The sequence below is a fragment of the Aedes aegypti genome, chromosome 2 (assembly GCF_002204515.2).
Source record: "Aedes aegypti strain LVP_AGWG chromosome 2, AaegL5.0 Primary Assembly, whole genome shotgun sequence".
Lineage (NCBI taxonomy): Eukaryota > Metazoa > Arthropoda > Insecta > Diptera > Culicidae > Aedes > Aedes aegypti.
This window is the reverse complement of record NC_035108.1, coordinates 135,100,723-135,123,579: the sequence shown is the minus strand read 5'-3', so window position 1 is coordinate 135,123,579 and position 22,857 is coordinate 135,100,723. Positions and strand designations below refer to the sequence as shown.

At 39.2% G+C, this 22,857-nt stretch overlaps 1 protein-coding gene across 7 annotated transcripts in view; it reads right to left on the bottom strand.

Moving 5' to 3' along the window:
* The window catches only part of LOC5577718 (high affinity cAMP-specific and IBMX-insensitive 3',5'-cyclic phosphodiesterase 8), a 730,891-nt gene that overhangs the window by 509,218 nt on the left and 198,816 nt on the right, over positions 1 to 22,857 (bottom strand). For all 7 annotated transcript variants that reach the window (XM_021842486.1, XM_021842487.1, XM_021842485.1 and 4 more), the window contains one exon: positions 20,978 to 21,068. In XM_021842486.1, coding sequence (XP_021698178.1) covers positions 20,978 to 21,068 — 91 coding nt within the window. The remainder of the gene's footprint in view (positions 1 to 20,977; positions 21,069 to 22,857) is intronic.

The following is a 22,857-nucleotide window of genomic DNA, read 5'->3' as shown; positions in this document are numbered from 1 at the left end:
TTTTTCTTCAGGAACTTCCCAAGGAATTTCTCAAGAGAAATTTCACCGCCAAATACATCAGAAATTCTTCAGAGAACTCATCCAAGGATTTCAGTAAATCTGTCAAAGATTTTACCATGACATAATTCAGACATTTTCCAGAAATTTTTCCAAGGATTCTTTCAAAAATTTCCCATGGAATTCCCCCAAAGTTTCACAAGGGATTTCAGGGATTGTTCCAAGATTTACTCCTTCAATTTGTCGGGGGATTCCTAAAGAGGATCTTCCGGGAATTTCTCCTGGAATTTTTCCAAGAATTCCCTCAGAAATTTCTCCAAAATTCACTTCAAAGATATCACAAGGAATTCTTCTAAGATCATTTTGCCAGAAAAAAAGAAATATTTACGAGAACTTCTCCGGACATTCCAGTAACTCTTTCGAAGCTTTTTTCAAAGAATTCACCAATATATATTTTAGATATAACCCAACCAGAATCCCTCCATAGAATACTCCAGAAATTCTACCAAAGATTCACCAGGGACTCTACCGAAAACTCCCACGGAGATTCCTTTAGGGATTCACCAAGGCTTTCTCCGGGAATTCCTTATGCAAATGTCTAGAGGGATTCTTCCACAGTTGACCTCAAGAAAATCTTTCAGGGATTTCCCAAGTAATTTCTCTAGGGAAATTTCGCCACAAAATAATTCAAAGAATGTTTCGAAAACTTCTCCAAAGATTTCAGTCTTTTTATCAGAGATTTCACCTAGACATAATTCAGATATTTTATAGGAATTTCTCAACAAATTCTTCCAGAAACCCCTCCAGAAATTTGTCCAAGAATTCCACCACAGTTCCTTCAAGAATTCCTCCTAGAGTTTCATCTGCAATTTCTCTATTTTGCAATAGCTCTAAAGAATTTTTCAAAATTCCTCCGGGAGTTTGTCCAAAGATTCCCAAAGATTCCCTCAGGAATTCCTCGAAGAGCTCCTTCAGAGATTTCTTAACGTATTTCTCTAGTAACATATCGCCGGGTAATAATCCAGAGATATGTTCAAAAACTACTCCAGAGATTACAGTACTTTCTCCAAGGATTTACTTAAAATATTTCTCCAAGATATATTTCAGACTCTTATTAATGTTCGAATCCTCTGAGCAGAATCTCAATAGAGGAACTTAAAAGTAGATGGAGTACCGTGTACCTTTTAATTCCGCTCCTAAATGCTTATCTTTGACAGATACGCGTATTTCGACTACCACTTGCAGACTTCTCAGTGTCAGTTACTCGTATCCACTTTTTTCTCTTTCTATATTTCAGATATTTCCCATAAATTGTAATAAAGAAACCTTCAGTAATTATACCAAATATTTCTTCAAAGAATATTCAAAGGAATTTCTTTCAGAAACTCATACAAGGATTTCTCGAAAGATTTCAGGCATTTCAGTAATTCCTTCGAAGATTTCATCTAGACAGATATCTGAATAAAGCGTCAAGAAATTTATTCAATGATTCCTACGAAAATTTTCCAAGGGGTTCCTTCAGAGCTCCACAAGGAGGAGTTCTATTTGCAATTTTTCTAGGGACTCCTCCAGGAATTCCCCAAGTAACACAATTTGTCATAAATGAGGTCAAAATACATCTTTCATACATCGCCGCTGTTCTGGGTCGAATGTACAATACTAAATTTCATACACCTTTAGAACCGAAAAAGCGCAGAAACAGAAGGTTTTATAACATCTCTCATAGTTCAATTGGATGTTTTTCAATACCTATTCCGTACTTCTCATAGCAGTATGATTTGCTATATCTAAGTCATACCATACATCATTATGACCAATAAGTTATAATCATGTTATCGAGACGTAATTTGTTGTTTAGAATACAAGCCCACAATGTGTATTGTTTGGAATGTTTTGACAGCTCAAAAAAGTAAAAACAAATAAGATTAATCATTGATTGCAAGTAGTACAAGTAGATAGCGTTATGAAAAACTAATATCTTGCTGCATGGAATTGTGCCGGGATTTTTTTTATCAAGTTACGAGTTGCGATATATTAAGAAACCTTTGTGAATGTATGGTATATGTTTTTTTATGTGCCGTGTTAGATTTTTGGTAAAACTGAAGGCTATGCTTCTTGTTTTTTCATGCGCCTTTTATAAGATGCGTAATTTCAATTTGTGCTCCGTGAAATTTACCGATCGTGTATAATTATCGACTGAATGAACCAGCGAGAAAAATGGTGGATTCTACCAGATGCGTACAGGGTAGGTAAAAACTCTTTGTAATGGTTGTCGGTTTAAGTTCCTACGATAATTTAACTGGTTTGCATTTTTTTATTCAAGAGTGCGCAATTTGTGATTAATTTTAAATAAATCAAACTTTTTGACTGGTTGGAATACATTCCAGACCTGCCGTGCTGCTAATCGTTATTTAGCAACGTGTTGATTGCTTGCAATAGAAGTTCTACATTTATAAATATTTCTGATCGGTTATGTAGCATGGCAGGGACAGAAGGTACAGGTTTTGTGTTTGAATGAAGTTTAAATACGTATTAAGCACGTGTTGAATATTCAAATTCAAAGCATGCTGTTTTTAGATGAAAAGCTCGTTGTCATTGAAAAAATCACATTAACAAATTTTTATTTGCGCATTATTTTCGTGAATATGTCAATCATTTTTCTCCCCCGCTTGCATTAATCACCATTTCGCTTAATTATTCGCTACAGATTTTGTTTTGCTACACATCTCTGCATCCATCTTCGAATAGAAACTGAGAGTCAAAAAAAAAAAAAAACAAATGCTAAATATGTATTACATTTGACAGGAAAAAGCATTATTATAACATCCTCATCAAAACAATCATACAGATATGTACGAAATATGTTTTCAGAAGCAACTTTATAACTTAATTTACATCGACTGAAGTTTAGTTATGAGGAGTGCTTTAATTTAGTAATATATACATTTATCGATCAGGAATATGGCACAAATGCAGTTACTGTGTTTGCCGGATTGATATGTTTTTCTAAAACATCGCCTGGACGTTTTTAAAACAGAAGATGTATTGGATTTTATCTTTAACGCATAAATATAACATCATTTTCAGATAGCTGACCAAGAAGATGTTTTCTGTGTTACTTGGGTCTTTTGGGAATTTGTCGTTGAATTCAACCAGTCAACCAGAAATGATTCAATTATTTTATTTTTCGAAAACTCGTGAAGATGCAGATGCAATAAATCCTTCAGAGAATTTCTTCAAAAAATTCACCATGAAATATTTTAGATATTTCCGAAAAAGCTACACCTGAGAATTTTACAGGAATTCATCTACTTAATGTATTTCTCATGGAATTTCTCTAAGATCATTTCGGCGAAGAATAATAGATATTTTCGAGTACTTCTACTGTAATCCAGCATTTCTTTCAAGGATTTCTTCAAAGATTTCACCAAGAAAGACATTCAGATAATTTCCAGAAATTCCCCCAGGAATACCTCCAGAGACTCCTCCGGGAATTACCCCTGGGATTTCTCCCAGATTTTCACCAGTAATGCCGCCAGAGATTCCTCCAGTTGACACTAAGCAATTTTTATAGAAAATACCTTCAATTATGCCTCCAAATAACGGCCTTCCTCAGAGTTTCGCAATAAATTTTTTCTAAGGATTCCTTCAAAAATTCTTCATGGATTTCTCCAGATACTCGTTCCAGATTTCCACTTAAATCACGTCGATAAATTACTCTATTCCATTTTTTTTTAATTCTTTTTTAATCTATGAAGAGTTTTTGGTTTCTGCGATAGAACCTAAAAACTACTAGGAGATTATCTGAGAAAATTGCTAGGAATTCTTGAGGGCATATCTGGAGGTACATTTTTAGCAACTACTGTAGAATTTGTCCAAAAAATTTCCGGAGAAATTTCTGGTGAATTTTTTAAAGGATTTTCTTGAAATTTTTTTAAGGAATTTCTTATCCAAAAGAGTTCTTCTACAAAAAGAATTAGAAGCGAGGAAAAGTTTTTCGTTTGTTTTCAAGGAGTTTTCCGAAGAGGTGAGGTTCATCCGTGGTTCTTCTCAAGGGCATCAAAAGCGATGACGGAAACCATAGTCTGACGCTATTTTGGAATCCAAGATGGTGACTTACGGTTTGTGAAAACTACTTGAAACCCAAGTGATGTGGGTAGGAATGGGATCGATGAGAAAATGATGGAAACCATAGTCTGACGCCATTTTAAAATCCACAATGGCAATTTCCGGTTTGTGAAAATCGGTCCCGTTCCAAAAGTACCCATACAACATGAATTTCAAGTGATTTTCACGGTTAATGGACAAAAGGTCGAAAGACAAAACGTCGAAAGGACAAAACAAAAGTCGAAAGGACAAAAGATAGAAACGACAAAAGGTCGAAAGTGATTTGTTGATGAGAAATTTGTCCTTCTTTGAAAAAAGATTTTCGACCTTTGGTCCCTTCTTTTTTGTTCTTCGACCATTTGTCCTTTCGACATTTTGCCTTTCGACCTTCTATCCTTTCGACCTTTTGTCTTTCGACTTTTTGTCATGGATTCGATTTTCACTAACCTAAAGTCTTTCATTCCAAGATGGCGTCAGACACCGATTTCCAGCATCTCCTCATCGGTCCCTTTCAGAAATACCCGTAGAAAAAGTGAGCGTAAAATGCGGTTTGGCTGTACATAATTGCAAGTAGAGATAGTGGTAGCCCTAGTCATGTAAAGATGTGAAGCAAAAAATGAAGAAATAAGGTAGGTTATGATTCAAATGAAGATGCAAACTTATTCATAATTTTTTTGACAAATGAGTTGTGTAAGTGATAACTCAAGCGCAATAAATCTCATGCTTAACATGTTTGAGAACTCGAGAAATGTTTCAACACAGCCAAAATTTCCAAAGATATCAAACTTCTAAGACGCATCCACAGAGTGCTAAACGTTTTTACCGAACAAAAGTAATTTATTTCAATTTCCACCGATTATCGCAACTACCCCGAAAAGTGAAGTATGACCAAGTAATTAGTCAGTTTCTTGTGACTTTGAAATATTGCGAAACTTATGACAGGTGGTGTACTAGATTTTGCGTACATGAGCTAGGCACAGCAACGCAAAAAAAAGTCTCACTTCTCTAGTAACAAGCTGCATGAGGCAAAATTTGCGAATAAATTTCATGTCCAAACCGTTACCTACTTCTCATTAGCACCAGGCGTCAAGTTTAATTAGTGACACCTAGCTATGTGAAGAAACAAGATATGCAGCATCGCATGATGATCGAACACGCTTTTGAGTTAACATTTGATAAAGCATGAAACCGACAAAAAACTAGTAATTGTGAAAGACATAATTGTGCGACTGGTTTGAAATTTGGTTTCATATGCTGTATAGGTCATACCATGATTTAATTAAATTTGTTCTACAACAGTTGATGGCAATTGTACAACATCGGTTCTTTTCACATGTTAAGCCAGACTTGAGGCTGACAGCATTCCGATACGTTTTCGGACGCTCCTTTTTGAAACTGGTTGGACGGCTACCGCGGGATTGCATCTGTTGTATATCTCCAAATGATAGTGGTAGGTACGACAAATGCAATCATATGATGCAGTAAAACGAGTAATTTATTGAGAAGAAGCGTTGAGCAATCTACAGATCCGAATGGGCTCGCCTTTGGCCTTCAATCTTTAGACTGAATGACAATTGCAGCTCAGAACCTAAAATGATTTATATGACACGAACATCTGTCCACACGCAAAATTTGAAAGGCAGCTAAATTAACAAGCAATTAAAAAAGGGGACAGGCTTTGTTCTATCCAAAAGTAGCCAATAGAATAATTGAACATAAGTAATATTTAAAACAATCTTAACACTCCAGTCGTCGCGCTGTTGTATTTTGTACAACAGTGGTGAAAAAACCTCGCTTATGGTACACAGCATCAGCGTGGTGGTTCTAACGGTGGCAAACCGCGCGACGACTGAAGGCTTAACAATAAAAATGTAAAAGCACTAAATTATGTTTTTTAATCGGAAAATCGATAAAAAATAATCAATCATTATTTAGAAACTAGCAATAAAAAATCAATCGATATTCCTATGGAAAATTGAAAATGAGCTGTTTAAATTTCAAACTTAATAATAAAAACAAATAAGCAAACAAAGCTGAGAAGCGGGCTCCTTCCCAATGGGGATGTAACGCCAGAAAGAAGAAGATATAAAAAAAAAAACAAAATTCGGATAGCCTAATGAAAACAATTAAATATGCACAAAAAAAACATATTGGTGAAATTTGGAAAATTTTTTATTGGAATCTATTTAGTTCTTAAATGCTAATTTTTGATTTGGCTTTCTGTAATTATGTGTGTATAATTTACACTCAATTATCGTTTGTTTCGAATTATTTTTCTTGGCTTTTTTTTTGATAAATTAATTAAGGGTATACTGTTTCCAAGAAATGATAATATTTTTCCCAAAATTAAAACCTCATCAATGAACATTTTTTGCATTTTGAATTACAACTCATACCTTGACCTACGACGCTGTGGAAGCCCACTGCACAATGCCCACAAATTTGCACGTAATTCGATTCATCCTGCGGCCCTTCCTTATTGTGGCAGGGACAACCTCCGGCGGGTTTAATTAAATTCCGGATCATGCCGGTTGAAGTGCTCTCGCTCTGTTAATACTGCCGTTCATTGCTGCCGGTGGTGGTGGCGCTCACCATCGAAGGTCAGCTTGAATTTGGCTCACCTTTAAATGGCAAGGCAAACGAAAACTGACAGAGGGGCTCCACTCACAGAGATAAAGTCGTCGGCTCGGAAATGGCTCCGAACAAATAGAACCAGAACCAGAAGTGAGAATGGAGAGCCCTCGTCCACCGGTTAGCTTGATCCGCCATAAAAGGATATGAATTTATTATTAACTTGTGCGTAACTTTATCAGTTTGTCAGCCGGTTGCTCGGAGACGAATTTTGCCGAACTTTGTGCGATCTTTTCGGTTGATGTTTTGCAGTTTTTGGAAAAGGTCCTTTCTGTCGGATTGATGGTTTATTTAATATGTTTTTCATTGTAATATATTGTTCGATTACGGAAAAGCACTCAAGCATAGAGAGAAAAGAAGAATGACGTAAACTTCAGGAAATAGATTGACCTAAACATAGGTATCCATTTGAAAATTTAATTTCTGCCGAATGTAATATTGAAAATCTTTTGGATTTTGACTACCGCAAAACAGATTGATATTGACTCGTGTAATATGTTTGTTAAATACTTCACTTTTGTTGACGTTTTCCTTCAAGACATGACCAAAATTCAAGATCCTATTCCACTTGGTCAATGCGCATCGTACCTTCGTGCTGTGCGTACACAAATTCTCTTTGCTCTTGGAAGTTTCAAAACTATTGTTGTAACTTCGCGTGCATCGCACCATACATCCAAACACATTATCGGTACCAACCATTAGTTGTCATCCTTGTCCACTAGCAGGCCTGTCCAACCTTTTTAAATCGCGGGCCAAATCACAGAAACAATTTCCTGTTGCGGGCCACAAAAAAAAACACAAATTTTTGCGTAAAGTCTGAAAAAAGCAAATAGGTAAATGAAGTTCATCAAATCTGACAAAAATCAGTGAATAAAATAAATTTAATTTGAAGAAATTGAAAAACAGATAATTCCTGCAAACCACTTTACTGTATATTGTGAGAGCTTCTTTCGAAACTATATAATAATCTCTTGTAGATTATTTTGAAGAATCTACCCAAAAGATGTTGGATTCTGTGCGAAGAATGCCAAGGATTTTATAAAAATCATACTCCGAATTCTGATATTATCCAACCCAAAATGTGTTGAGATCCTGATCAAGCTTCTACGAAAATCTTGGTCAGAATGTTCAGGATTTTACAAGAATCGTGTCTAGGATTTCTTCGGAATCTCACCCAAAAATCATTTCGAAATGCAACCTTGATATCTTGATTTTAAACTATTTCAAAAGTAAGCTGCTAAAAAGTGTATTATAAATTCGCTTAAGATTCTATCAAAATGTTATATAGCGATATATTGTAACCTTGCCCAGGGTTTTAGAAAATTATGTATTGAATTCGTTGAGAATCCTGGCTAGAAGTATATGTATGGAATTCTGGTGAAAATTCTGTGAAAATCTTGTCAATGTTATCCGTGAAAGTCGTGTTCAGAGCTCTTAAAATATCCTGGAGAGATTTTGTAAAAATCCTGTCTTTTTATTATCCTGTTACAATTACAGATTCCTTGCGTGAAAAACGCCCAGGTGTTAGTAATATTTATCTCCAGAATTCTGTGAGATAATTACCCAAGTAACCAAGGAGCACTTTAATTCGCCTTTCGTGCTAATATACAGCTATTATATGGCTGACAAGCCACGTCTTAGTTGTATAACAGCCTTATAATGCCAAAAAAGGTGAATTAACGGGCCAGTGGTTACTTGGGCAGTCTATGAACTATGTATGAAAACTTAGTCTTTTGTCCATAAGGTTGTTCAGGCTACACTTTTTGAATGCCGAAAGAAGTCATGGTAGAAGCATTGTTGAAACACAGTGCATTTGAGATTAAGAATTAAGATCATTCATAAAATTAAGTAGTTAAGAAGATGCACAGGGAACAAAACAATTCAAATTAAATATTAAGTTGAAACTGAATTGGAAATTGAATAGTGGTATGTTCTAACTTCGGTTTGGTAGGATAGTCAACGGGCCAAATATGAGAAGAATCTTCGAACCATCCGCGGGCCGCACAAAATAAGAGCGCAGGCCGGATGTGGCCCGCGGGCCGTACGTTGGGGAGCCCTGCACTAGACCACAAAAATCGAAATGTCTGGGATTCAATCAGTCATCCCCAAGTCCTAATTGCAATACTAAAAGAAACTAACAGACACATTTTCATGCAATTTGGAGAAGATTAGGAGGTGCCTCAAGTCGAATTTGTGTTATTTTGGCTATTTTTTACATTCAAAAAATTCTAACGAGAATTTGATAAAACGAAGATCAATATAAATACCACTAGTTGAATGTATTATTTGTACTTTACAACTTCTGAAAACACTGTGTGCCGATTAGAGATGGTTTTGACTTCATAAAATTGATTTCTGTTCATTAAAATACTTGTAAAACATACATCTCTACAGTTTTTGTTCTACGAGATTCTTAACCACATGCCTAATCATAAAAATTCAACCATAATATCATTGTTCATCTTTTCTGAACATTATTGTAGTACATCATTTTTGTATCCGAAGTACAGAAAAATTATTTAAAAAAATCGTCGGAAATATGACATTCCTCATTTCCCGGCATTTAGAGCTGCTGCCAAATGGCGCAGTTGCTGACATGTTACAAAATTGAACATAGTAGCTTTGCTTTTTCAATGATGGATGATGATTGAAGCAAACATCTAGCAAATGTCATCAATGCAGTCGTGCTTCAATCAACATTCGCATTTGATGACAAGTAATTAAATATGTAGTATAACCCTGAGGTCAAGGTTCTCGACTTCCGATCTTGAAGATCGGAGTTTGTTTACAGAAATTTATTTAGAGTGTAGTTTTTTGCCGTAGACCAAATGACTTAAGGCCAAAAAAGGCTAAACTAAAACTAGAACTAAATTTAAAAGTTTATCCTAGTTAAAAATGTGTAGAACTAGTGAATTTAGTGTGACAGCGAACAAGTAATCAGAAGTTAATTAAATGTTTCCTGAGCGCCTATAAACTGTTGGAACATACTAAGATACTCAAACGAACATAAAACATATTAAAACAGTGCTGCCTTCTTTATTATTTCTATTGCGAGCAAGCAAGTCACGAGTCAGAGACACTAAACGAGTTTTTTTTACCGTCGTTGTCAGAAAATATACGTCATTCAAAAAATCGGACACCTGTCTCTTATTCGTTGGAATTGCAACATTTTTGAAAAACTCGTTTATTTCGCGATCAGGAAGGCAGCAAAAGTGTCAAATCGTCGGGGTAATGTGCCAAGGATCGATGTGAATTGTGATGTGATGACTGTGGTGGATGCCTCCACTTTAAGGCTAAGTAGCCCGTCATTCGTTTTGGCAACAATGATGACTTTTCAGCTTGCATTTCAAAGTGATAAAACTCAATCTTGATAGTTTATATTGACTTGAAAAAGTATCACTGTACGCGCTAACATGCATAAAGTATGGTGATACTTTTTCAGCTGTGTCAGTGCAAAACCAACTGATTTTCTTTGATTCTAAATCGTGAGATGAATTAGCAACAATCATCAACGACGCGTACAAATTTCAATGACGGCCTACTTCGCCTTAAGTGCGTGAGCGTCGATTGAGGGCGAAAGCAGAAAAACCGTCTGTGTTATCCTAGGATGTTTAGTTCAAACGCGCTTCCTTTCGTTTTTCGATTATCTAAAAATACAGTACCACCGGGTTATTTTAATTAACAGGCGGTGTTTGTTTGTTTTTTTCTGTCTTTCTTTTTTTTAAATAATTAATTATGCGTATCGTTATTTTATACAATCCGATGACCCTGGAGGGTTCGGTTTTGCTTTTTACTGGCTATTGAGCAAAAATATTACTGCACAATCGACAAGCATTTCGCGAAATACTATTTATACTATAAATAAACTATTGTTTTCTCTTTTGATTGCCGGCATTCAAAAGATTAAATTGAAAGCACTTAAACAACGAATGTTTATGGTCTATCGCCAGCTTTCTAGGCAAATCCTGACAATATACCTTCCCCAACCTCCAACTCCGTAGCACTTATGAGGGTGTCGCTGAGTCGGTGGCCTCTCATTAAGTAAGTGCTACATCAACATTTCCTTCCCATATCCCAAGTTACGGTAAAGATGGGCGTGGCCGGGAATAGTGATATTCATGCTTTTAGTATTCTTGTTTATGATTTGAACAAGGTATACTCCCCTACCTTGTTCCTGAAAGTAGTCAGGATGAGATTATTAAAAACAAACATGAATGTAGCTAGTATCCAATCTACGAAGTATACCGTAACTACGCTAACGCTAACGCTAACGTGAGCGTCGATTGAGGGCGAATAGCGAACAGGAACAGCAGAATAAACAACTCGCAGCGTTCCAAAAGCGGTTGAAGTAGATGCAGCGTAGTTTCCAGGAGCAACAGCAGTCATATGAGAAACTCCTCGCTCAGAAGGACCAGGAGATGAAGAAGCGGTGAATGACATGCAGCACCAGTTTCAACGCCGACTAGAGATGAGAGAGGCAGAAATCCGATCCGAACTGTTTGCTCCAATAACTTTGGCTCCTCCTAGTGCAAATTCCACAACGTTAGGAGGCGAAAGCCGTTCAGCGACAGATGTGAGCAAGGTGATCGAGCGGATTGAACAGCAGCTTCAAGAGATGGCGAAGAAGCAGGAACTGGAGACGGAGCGTCTTGAAGGACGATTAAGAGCGATAGAGATTGGCAACAGCGACCAAGCAGGAACACATTCCAGCGATCAAGCGGGGGCAAATTCCAGCGACCTGAACGTTAATGCGCATGCATTTGTTGCGAATCATCATTCTGGCCTTTCATCGATGACTGGTACACATGAGCTTAGCAAAAGTCAGCTTGCTGCACGACAAGCAGTGGCGAAAGAGCTTCCCATCTTCATCGGCAATCCAGAGGAGTGGCCACTGTTTATTGCCACCTATGACAGCACTACAAGAATGTGCGGTTTAAGCGACGAGGAGGACCTTCTTCGGCTTCAGCGAAGTCTGAAAGGAAAGGCTCTCGAGGTGATAAGGAGTAGACTGTTGTACCCAGCTGGGCTTGGAGGAGTGATTGGTACACTACGTACCCTGTTCGGTCGTCCAGAAGTGATCCTCCACTCGCTAGTTAGCAAGATTCAGGAGATGCCTGTGCCGAAGACGGAGAAACTTGGAACTCTGATCAATTTAGGTGTAACGGTCCAGAACATGTGTGCGACAATCGTAGCCTGCGGTTTGAACGAGCATCTGTGCAACGTGGCGCTACTTCAAGAACTGGTGGACAGGTTGCCGCCGACTATCAAGCTTCACTGGGCGAAGCATCGGCAAACGCTGCAAGCGGTTGCACTATCGGACTTCAGTTCCTGGTTGGGTACGCTTGTTGAGGCAGCATGCGTAGTAACAGTCCCATCGTCCATCATTGCAAACGTGGGCAAGTAGGAAGGAGGAATTGCAGTCTCATCACGAGGCCAACTCTTGCCAGACGTCAGCCTCAGCAAGTATGTCGAAGATTGCGCAGAATCCAACCAGTAAGCGAGCGAGTTGAACGACTACTGGCGGCACGATGATGTCCGAATTCCGGACAGCAAGTCAATGGCGATGCGGCGACTGGTATGCTTGGAGAAGCGGATGCAACGTGAACCGCAACTGGCTGAAGCGCTGAAGCAGAAAATCCGGGACTATGAACGGAACAGGTATACCGAGAAGCTAACGGAGAGCCAACTATCAGAGCAGAAAATTACGTATCGTATAGGATGCAGCAGCAAAAGTGGCAGGAACGTTATTGAACTCTTTCTTGCTGACCGGTCACTTCCCTTACATCGATATTACGTCGTGTCAGAAAATACCGGATTGCCGTCACCGACGATATTCGGGAAATGTTCCACCAAGTGATGGTGAATAAAGACGTCCAGCAATGTCAGCAATCCCCAGAGCGTGATGGCGAGAATGACCGAAGTCCAGATGTCTACGCGATGAAAGTAATGACATTCGGGGCTACGTGTTCGCCAAGTTGCGCGCAGTATGTAAAAATCCACAAAGCGCTCAAAATTTCTGGAGCAGTTTCTGAGGGCCGCAGAGGCCATTGTCGACGAACATTACGTCGACGACATGCTTTCTAGCGAGGAGACCGAAGAAGAGGCTGTGAAGCTGGCGAAGGATGTTCGTTTCGTTCACGCGGAGGCTGGATTCAAAATTCGCAATTGGCTGTCGAACTCGAAACGCGTGCTGCAAGAACTGGAAGCGAAACCTGGTGAGAAAAGTTTGAACCTTTCCAACGAGGTGGGAACAGAGAAAGTCCTCGGCATGTGGTGCTGTACCGCTACCGATACGTTCACCTTCAAATTATCGCCAAGGATTAGTGCGGATTTGCTCCAGGGTCGCATTGTGCCGACTAAACGTCGGATCTTAATCACGTTGATGATGATCTACAATCCGCTAGGACTTCTGGCAAACTTCCTCATGTTCCTGAAAATGCTGCTGCAGGAGGTTTGGCGAAGTCGCGTCGACTGAGACGACTAGATCGAAGACGAGCAGTTCAAGAAATGGGTGAGGTGGCTGCGAGTTCTGCCTCAGGTGGAGAACGTTTGCGCGCCTAGGTGTTACCGATTGAAGACCAGCATCGGACAGCAGAACACAGTACAACTTCATACGTTTGTAGATGCATCGGAAAACGGGTATGCGGCGGTAGCGTATCTGCGATTCGAAGAAAACGGCGTGGTGGAATGCGCGCTTGTCGGCGAGTTTTGTTGATTCGTGTCGATCCCTAAGCTATAACTTCAGGCAGCGATAACCGGAGCTCGTTTGGCGAACGATGTCATTGAAATCCACAAGCTGAAGCCCGTACAAAGAATTTTCTGGTCAGATTCTCGTGACGTACTCTGCTGGTTTACTTCAGACCACCGAAAGTATATCCAGTTTGAAGGAGTGCGTGTCAGTGAATTGTTGGAGCTGACGGAGACGAATGAGTGGAACTGGATTTTGACCGAATTGAACGTCGCCGATGATGCTACAAAGTGGCAAAAGTCAGATCGGTGGCCTAAAGCCTCGGTGGTTCCACGCTCCAGATTTCCTGTGGAAGCCGAGAAAGCAGTGGCTCACCACCAAAGTGCGAAGAGAACGCAGAAGAAATGCTGTCGCGGACGCTCCATCACTTTACGCAGCCTGCGATTCTTTGTCGGGAAGATTTTTCAAAGTGGAGTGATCTGTTACGTCGTGTGGCATACGTGCGACGATATCCGGCGAATTTGCGTAAGAAGCTGGCGGAAAACTCAATCGTCACCGGTCCGCTAACGCAGGAGAAGTTGAAGGCATTAGAATTGTTGATTTTCGAGATGGTGCAGGATGCTGAGTTCGCCTCCGAGATCGGTCTACTAGAGGAGTCAAAACATTGATCGAGAAGTAAGCCGTTGCCGAAAAATAGCTCAATATATTAGCTGAGTCCGTACCTGGACGAAGATGGATTACTACGTATGAAATGCCGTATAGACGCCTGCGAAGTTGTAGGCGAGTGTACAAAGCACCCGATACTGCTGCCCAAGCGCCACACGGTAACGGATCTGATCATTGCCAGCGTTCACCAACGGTACTGTCAAATGAATCACCAGACTGCCCTCAACGACATCCGACGAAGGTTCTACGTGCCTCAACTCCACTCCATGTACAATCGTATACGGAATCAATGTCAACTCTGTGAGAACTGCCACGTGAAGCCAGCTGCGCCGGAAATTTCTGCACTTCCACCTGCATGGTTGAAAGCCTTCTGCCATCCGTTCTCCTATTGGTATTAACTACTTTGGGCCGATGAGCGTGGTTGTTGGCCGGAGGATCGAGAAACATTGGGGAGTTTTGATCACCTGCCTCACCGTGCGAGCCGTGCACATCGAGGTCGCCAATAGTCTCACTACGGACTCGTGTATCATCGCCCTTCGTAACTTCATCGCCAGAAGAGGCACCCATCTGGAAATAATCAGCGATGGAGGTACTAACTTCGTCGGAGCCAGCTGAGAGCTTAAGGAAGCGCTGCAGCAAATGAATTAAGATAAGCTAATAGAACATTTCGTCACCGCAGACACTAAGTGGGCGTTTAACCCACCTGCATCCCCGCACTTTGGCAGATCGTGGGAACGCCTAGTACAGACGATGAAGAAAGCCCTAAAGCACACATACAGACGAAATACTGCGAAACATATTGACCGAGATAGAGCTGATCGTCAACCCACGGCCATTGACAGAGCTGCCCTTGGACGACGAGCACGCACAGTCACTCGCACCGAACCACTTTCTGCTCGGGTCATCTGACGGTTCAAAGTCCCCGATTACGATCGACGATAATTCGTATGCCCTCAAGCACACCTCGAAGACGTCTTAGGTCTACGCCAACCGGTTCTGGCGACGTTGGGTGTCCGAGTACCTGCCAACCCTAACCAGAAGGACAAAGTGGTTCACCCGCGTCAAGCCCATAGCGGAAGGGGACATCGGGGCCATCGTAGACGAGACATTACCGATGAACTGTTGGCCGAAAGGTCGTATGGTTCGCACTATCCGATCGAAGGATGGGTTGTGGACAAAAGGTCGAAAGACAAAACGTCGAATGGACAAAAGGTCGAAAACGATTTGATTGGTGGAAAATTTTTCCTTCTTTGAAAAAAATACTTTCGATCTTTTGTCCCTTTATTTTTGTTCTTCGACCTTTTGTCCTTGTATTTTTTGTTTTTCAACCTTTCGTTCCGAAGGATGGTCAGATTCGTCGAGCTATGGTGAAAACAGTAACAGCAATCCTTGAGAGACCCGCCGTGAAGCTAACGGTTTTGGACGTTGGTGTAACCGTGAGTACGTCGGATCAATGAGCTCGAAGTGATGAGGGGAGTGTTGCTACTTCGCGTGCATCGCACCATATATCTAAACATATTATCGGTACCAATCTTTAGTTGTCATCCTTGCCCACGGTGACGGAGATTCATTGTGTTAGCCATGTAGGTGTCAGATAACGTCAGTGAAGGGAAAAACATGCAAGTCAGCTAAGAATAGTCATGTGGAGTTTTTCCGAAAAAAAAGAAAGTGCCTTTTTGAGTTAAAATACTTAGTAATTACTGCTAAACTGAAACTAGAACTAAATTTAAAAGTTTATCCTAGTCAAAAGTGTGTAAAACTAGTGAATTTAGTGCGTTAGCGAACAAGTAATCAGAAGTTAATGATATGTTTCCTGAGCGCCTATTAACTACTAGAACAGTGGTTCTCAACCTTTTTGAAACTGCGACCCCCTTCAAAGTTTCACAAATATTCCGCGGACCCCCAAAGTTGATGATCTCTAAACTACAGTTTATAAAAACTTTCCAGAGATTATTCATGAATAAACAGCTATCTTTGATGGACACACCCAATAATTATCTTCGTAATCCACCACAGACAATGGGAGAATATTTCAAAGATTATTCGGAGTTCACTAAAAAACTTTTCCAGGAGTCTTTATAACATCTTTCCAAGATTCCTATAGAAAACTTCTAAAGGATCTTACAAAATCCTACAAAAGATCAGTTAGTGGAGAAGATTTCAACAAAAACTACCTCCAACAGTTTTTCAAAAAGATGTCCGAGAGTACCTAGAATGAAATTTTATACGAGAAACGTCGTAATTGTTTTTACAAGATTTGAGAGATTTCTTCGGGTACCTGAAGTTGTATCACAATCCGCGAAATTCTCGTAAATAAATTTTTCAAAAATATGTTTGGATTCTACCACTGCATGATTCTTTGAATATGTATTATAAAAAAACTTTTCAATTGACCTTACCAATTACCAACAAAAACTTCGACAGATATCCGTTAACAATTTTTGTAGTTTTTAAGGATCACTGCTATGAATATCTTTCGAAAATCTCATTAAAAATCTTGCTGATAGATTCAACCAGATTTCGCTTATGGTTTGAGTGAAAACAGTGAATACTTTCAATTTTTTTCTAATCTCGTGAATAGTTCCACAGAGTGTGAGTGTAAAAAAATGCGAGGATTTTTCTTGTACTCTCTTACTTACACTTCAACAGAACACTTGAGTGTTCCGCCCTAACAAATAGTCATCACAAAGTTTTTTTTTCTTTATTAACGAGATTTTTAGCCCTGAGTTAGTTTATCTCGGGACAAACGGCTTTACTTCCCTTCCAAAGGAAGTCGTCACTATAAATTTTACGTCATAAGTGACTATCCCGTGGTTGGAATTCTATCCCAGGTCGTCGGCGTGAGAGGCGTGTGTTCTAACCACTACACCAGGACCGTCCCAACATCTTCCCGGAGTTGTGATGGCACACTTTTTTGTATAGAATTTTCCTCTCTTGTGTTTTGTTCTGCATCTCCCTCGCTCATTTTTGGTTGCCTCTTTGCTTAGTATTTTTTCACTCCCTTGCAAAGAAGCAACGGCAGAATATGCCACCGAACTTTGATGATATTAAGGAGTATTATCAAGCCTGCTCATCAGGAAGCTGGTGAAATATGTCAATATGCCCAAAAAATGCCAGGAATTCTCTACATACATCGTTAGGAAAGATGTTAATTTCATTCTCTGGCTTGCACTGAAACATAGGCGTGTAATCTCATATGGATAGCATTGCATTATAATTAATTTACCAATGATTGTGTAAATAAAAAAGTCCTTCTTCTAAAATTGAAAATAAAACTCCACTTACTATGAGTTCTTGCAAAACAAGCGATATAAGAAATTCCTTTCATTTATTTATCATGTATGTATGTATGTAGGTAGCCACCATCCTTGCTTGAGTCTTGCTCTGCTTGTGCTTCCACTCAAAAGTAAGGTCAAATTTAATTACCAACCTGTATTCAACATACACCCGATTCTGTTTTGCACGGGGGATGCGTACCGTGCAAAAAAAGTAACACCATTTCTCGACGTTTCATGCAAAAATAAGGTTTTGGCGGAAAAAATGTATGGAAACTTTTTTTGCACGGCCGTGTAAAAAAATCCGTGCAAAAACATAATCGGGTGTACCGCTGTACGAAGGGCCAAAAGGTGGACCCGTAAGCAGAGACACTTACGCGAAATCCGCGGGAAACAAAGAATCTCCGTCCAACAGTATGATCCAACAGCTTGAGTATTGGAATTTGCAGTACTTGTCTAGCTTTACACGGGATGGTTTGTTTGAAGAAGTGTGCGTCAAATCGATTACAACTGTTGGAGTAAAAAATATCAGTCGTTGACAACATTTTTTTTCGATTGGACTTCGATCCTCTTTTTTCATCAATACAAAAATATCACTTATTAAAAACAGCTTCGCGGACCCCCTGAGAAGCCTTCACGCCCCCCTAGGGGTCCGCGGACCACCGGTTGAGAAACCCTGTACTAGAACATACTAAGATACTCAAACGAACATAGAACATATTTAAACAGTGTTGCCTTCATTATTATTTATATTGCGAGCAAACAAGTCACGAGTCAAAGACAGTAAACGAGTTTTTTAACATCGTTGTCAGAAAATATACGACGTCAAAAAAAACGGACACCTGTCTCTTATTCGTTGCAATTGCAACAACTATCTAAAGCAATAGAACAGTACTTCTTAGTGCTACAAAAATAGTATTTTTCAGTGCTACAAAAACAGTACTTTACAGTACTATTTTTTTCTATTGATCCCTTCACGATCCTTGTTTTTTCTTAAACATACTCTAATAATCACTTCCACAAATTAAAAAACAATCAGCTCACTTTTAGAAACTCTGAACTACTACGGCAAATGAAATGTAATATGTTGGAGAAACTTAGAGAGAATTCGAATACATCAAAAAGAGTGTAATATGTTGTTAACAAAATGTTGATAAAGGCTTAATTTAGTTTTACCTCCTAATTTGATAATGTTGCCTTACACAACACCTAGTTATAAGAAATGAATGTAATGTTTGAAATTATACTAATAAAGAAAAAGAAAAAAAGAAACTTTAATTCTGATTTTTGTAAGTAGAAGCTAGTAGAACAGATTATATATCTCATATACAATATTTTATCAATTTAGTCGCCTAAGCTAAACATTTCACCAACTTAGTTTGCTACCGACTAATATGGCAAGAATGAATGGCAGCAAAAGGATGCGGGGCGTTGTTAGGGATCCAACACATCAATGAGTGAAAATTCCTTCCAGTAATGGGGGTAAATTCCTCCATAGAAATGAAAGAAGCTATTTTTATAACGAGAAACGACGATGACATTCGTTTGCCCCAGTCAGTGCGATGTTAATCGATATTGATGGCAATGTGCTCTGGTGTGTCTATACCTCTATACCTACATATATATTGGACTTGACTTGGGGATGCTCGGTCAAGGCTTTGAAGCAATATGTGACACCAGCCAGCAAACAAGACTCGCATCTGGTATTGTGAAAAGGACATTACATTAGTCGGAAAAAGGTTTTCTGGGTTGAAGCGACTGCCACAAGTGCTGTGATCTCTTTATGAGTTATTAGTTGTGACATAGATAAAAGCGAGGCAAAGTCAACGAGCATCAAACCATGTGACGACGACAGTTTGATGTCCATAACTCTAAATTAGTAGTTAATGTCGAGATCATTAGCAGACCGCTACTTATCTTGGGGCTCAATTATAAAATAATTTCGTCTCACAATTCATTAGTTAGTGTTTATCCTCCAGCCGGGGGTCTGCCATGTGTTATATAGTGTGGCAGTCGCATTAATATTTTTTCAAACAAAAAGTACAAATGCCCCGCGCTTCAACGTCAAACAGATCATGTCGCTCAGCATTATCCGGGCAATGATTTTGAGCTTGTGGTTTCGGTTTCGCACGAATTACGTCTCATTAAATAATAATAAACTGCTGCTGCTGCCATCAGTCGGTAGGTATCAAGATGACGGGCTTTGCGTTCGGAGTCGACAGATTGTCGGTACTAAACGCACAGTCCACGCTGTTTGACACTCTCGACAGTCGATGGTTGCGATCCAAATATGTCAAAATTGTTACAACTGATGCGAATACTTGAGGCAGAACTTTTGCGCTTTTAACGTGTTTTGATCTGGTGAGCTATGTTATTTTGCGAATAGCTTTTTCATGAATGGTAACTATATTTTCATATCTGTAGTTAAAAGCTATCAAGACTTCATGAAAATAAATTGTTCACATCTCGTGGTCCAGGTTTACATTCAAGGAGTGGATTAATTTCACAGCGTAATTTCTTCCACAAAAAATAAATTTCAAATGTAAAAGCTAAACCTTCGAAAATAGAAATACTTTCAAGAACTAAAACGTAAATTGAAACTGGTGAGATACTATCAAAGAAACAGTTATTTTGAAAGCTGTGGAGACTGATTTGTTGATTTTAATCATTGGTCTCCTAGTTTTTTTTTTTTTTCATTTTTCATTGAAAATCTGGTATTTTTATATCTGAATTAATGGAAAAACTCTGATGGACGGCAAGATTCCAACGCTTTTATAGCCTCGACCGGTAGGGTAAGCCCCATCACTATTTGCTCTGTAGGTACCACTCGATTAGATTAGGAACCACGCCTGGGGAGGAAAATTCCATCCGCACCAAATTTTCGCATTATTAGTGGCTTTCACTATGGTCCAGTTGTAGGTAGGTAATTCATTATTCGTGTCGATGTGGACGGGCGGGCGTCTCGTTATCCGATACTCCAACCCCACTTCCAAACCGCCAAGTGCTGGACGGTAATAAACCGAAGCCCCGAAGGATGTTGGGTGCGCCTGAGCATGCCAACGCGCTGATTTGAGGTTAACGCTTTGTTGGGGTGTAGGTGAGTGTGGTCAAACGGTAACTGTGTCCAATCATCAACAATGATTGCGGGTTTTTGGGCATGCAATTAATTATAGCACTGATTTATGGTTCGCTTATTTCGAGCTTGTTTTTGACGCAGGGCTTCAATTTTAGGATTGTAATACAGTCGTAACGGTCAGTCATATAAATAGATGAATGTTTGAATATCGAGTTTTTTATCCGATAGGTGCCTCCAAAACCCCTTCGTATCATCATCATTTCTTGACCTTAGCCTATATGAAACACATGTAGCTCGAGCTATTTGCAAGGCCGCGCATATGCATGAATGCCGTCGTTCCAACAGATAAAACTGCTCGAAGTGGTGGATATCACTATAGTGTTGCATATTGATAGGCGAAAATTTATATGGTTGATAAATTGAAGGCTTGATAATTCTGCTATATTCTGGGTTGATGGCTACACTGTCAAAGTTGATTTTATTACTAGAAAACATATTTTTTATCACAATTTTTAGAGCGACAGAAGTAATACTTACTTCCTATAGTTGGCCTCCTTAGAACATTTGACACGACTGATACATGTCCTAAGCCGGAAATTGACACAATCGAATCCTTTTTAGGGTATTCCTGAAATGAAGAGAAGATATGTTGAAAAGTAGGTTATAATCCATAGTATGTTATAATGTACACTAATTATGTCACGTAAAAATGGGAAATTTTCGACCCCCTCACTCTTTGTCATGCTTTTTGTATGAGAGAACAAAAAAAAAAATGTAAGGCCTGTCATGCTATAATTTGTGCATGACCCCTAGTATTCAAAGGGGTATCTCGCACACACAACTATGTCATTATCATGTTTTCGAACGGAAACAAGCAATCTATATTGTGTTTTTAAGTTCACCTAATAGTAGCTACCTATACTTCTTTCTGGTGCTATGCCTAAACAAAAGAGTGTTCCACATCAAATTGCATCACAAAAAAACACTGTTGAAAATTACCCATTAGGTATTTTCTTTTAAACATTTGGGTAGAACTAGTTTAGAGTGTACTCTGTATTTTTATCGCTGTTAGTTTTTCGAAAGTTGGAAAACGTCGCAAATTGATTTTGTGACTTAAATATCATCAACTCTCTTCGGGAAAAATATGGTGGGAAAATCATGGGCCCGGAAACTGTACGCCCAGATGCTGACAAAGCATTGTCACATCATGAATGATGAGACTTACATCTAGGCGGCTCTTTCTCTGTTGAAGTAACACGAGGGCCATACGTAAGTAACACGAGGGTCACTTTCCTACCCAAGGACAAAATACTGGGCTGTTATGAAGCATCCAAATGAGATCGAATCTAAGGAAGACGTATAGAAAAAGTGGGTTTCCGCACAGAAGAAGCTGCAGAAGCCGCATTTGAAAAAAAAAAATCATGGATAACAAAAACTCCTTGCTAATAAGAAAAAAAAACAATGTTAACACGTCTCACTCACTCATCAAATCGCACAAAACACATTGTCGCAAATGCTTTTTCAAAGTAAACTTATTTACCAACAAGATTCAACACATTACATAAACCATTAAATGTACGGCAAAGCTTCATTTCGCTTCCTCACCGTTTAACGATAATGCGCTCAGGTCCCGGCAAAAGCGCGAAATAGCAACTTTGGATCCTCATAACCGTGAGTCTATCCCCAGTGACATAGACCCGGTAGCATTGAACCAGCGTCCCTGCCACACAGAGGTGCAGTTTTCTATAAAACTAGCGAAAACACAACTTTCAAACATTTTTCAAAGTGGAAATAGAAAGTCAAATGATAATCTACAACAACAGCGCTTGTTTCGACCCACAAGAATTCGGTGCCATTTTTCGAATTTTCATACAAAGTAGGTCAAAATCATATGAATGGGTCGAAAGTTAGTGCTCGTCCCCTAGAAATATTCAAAATGGTAATTGTTTTTCTGCAAGTTGGGTCTGCAAGTTTTTACGAAATTCCGTGCAAATTTAGTTTTAAGCAAAAGTTTTTTTTCTGGTCGATATTTTTTTTAACCAGGTTTGAGCATTTACGGATGCAAATTTGTTTTTGTCTCTCATAAACCTTATTAAATTGGCAACTGTTATTGTCGGTATGTCAATCAATGAAATAACAGCTTATTTACAACGTACACATTGCTCATAGCAAAGGTGTCTGCTCCAAAGCTCATATAAGTCTACAGAATCGATAAGGGGGCATGCACAAATTACGTCACGCTCCAAGGGGGGGGGAGTGGGTCAAGCCAAGCGTGACAACCCTTACAAAATTTTTGGAGATCTCATACAATAAACGTGACAAAAGGGGGAGGGGGGACCGGGTTCGAAAAAAATTTAAATTTGATTACAACAATACAGTCGATTCCCCACCAGCTCAACAAATTTAGCGTGACATGA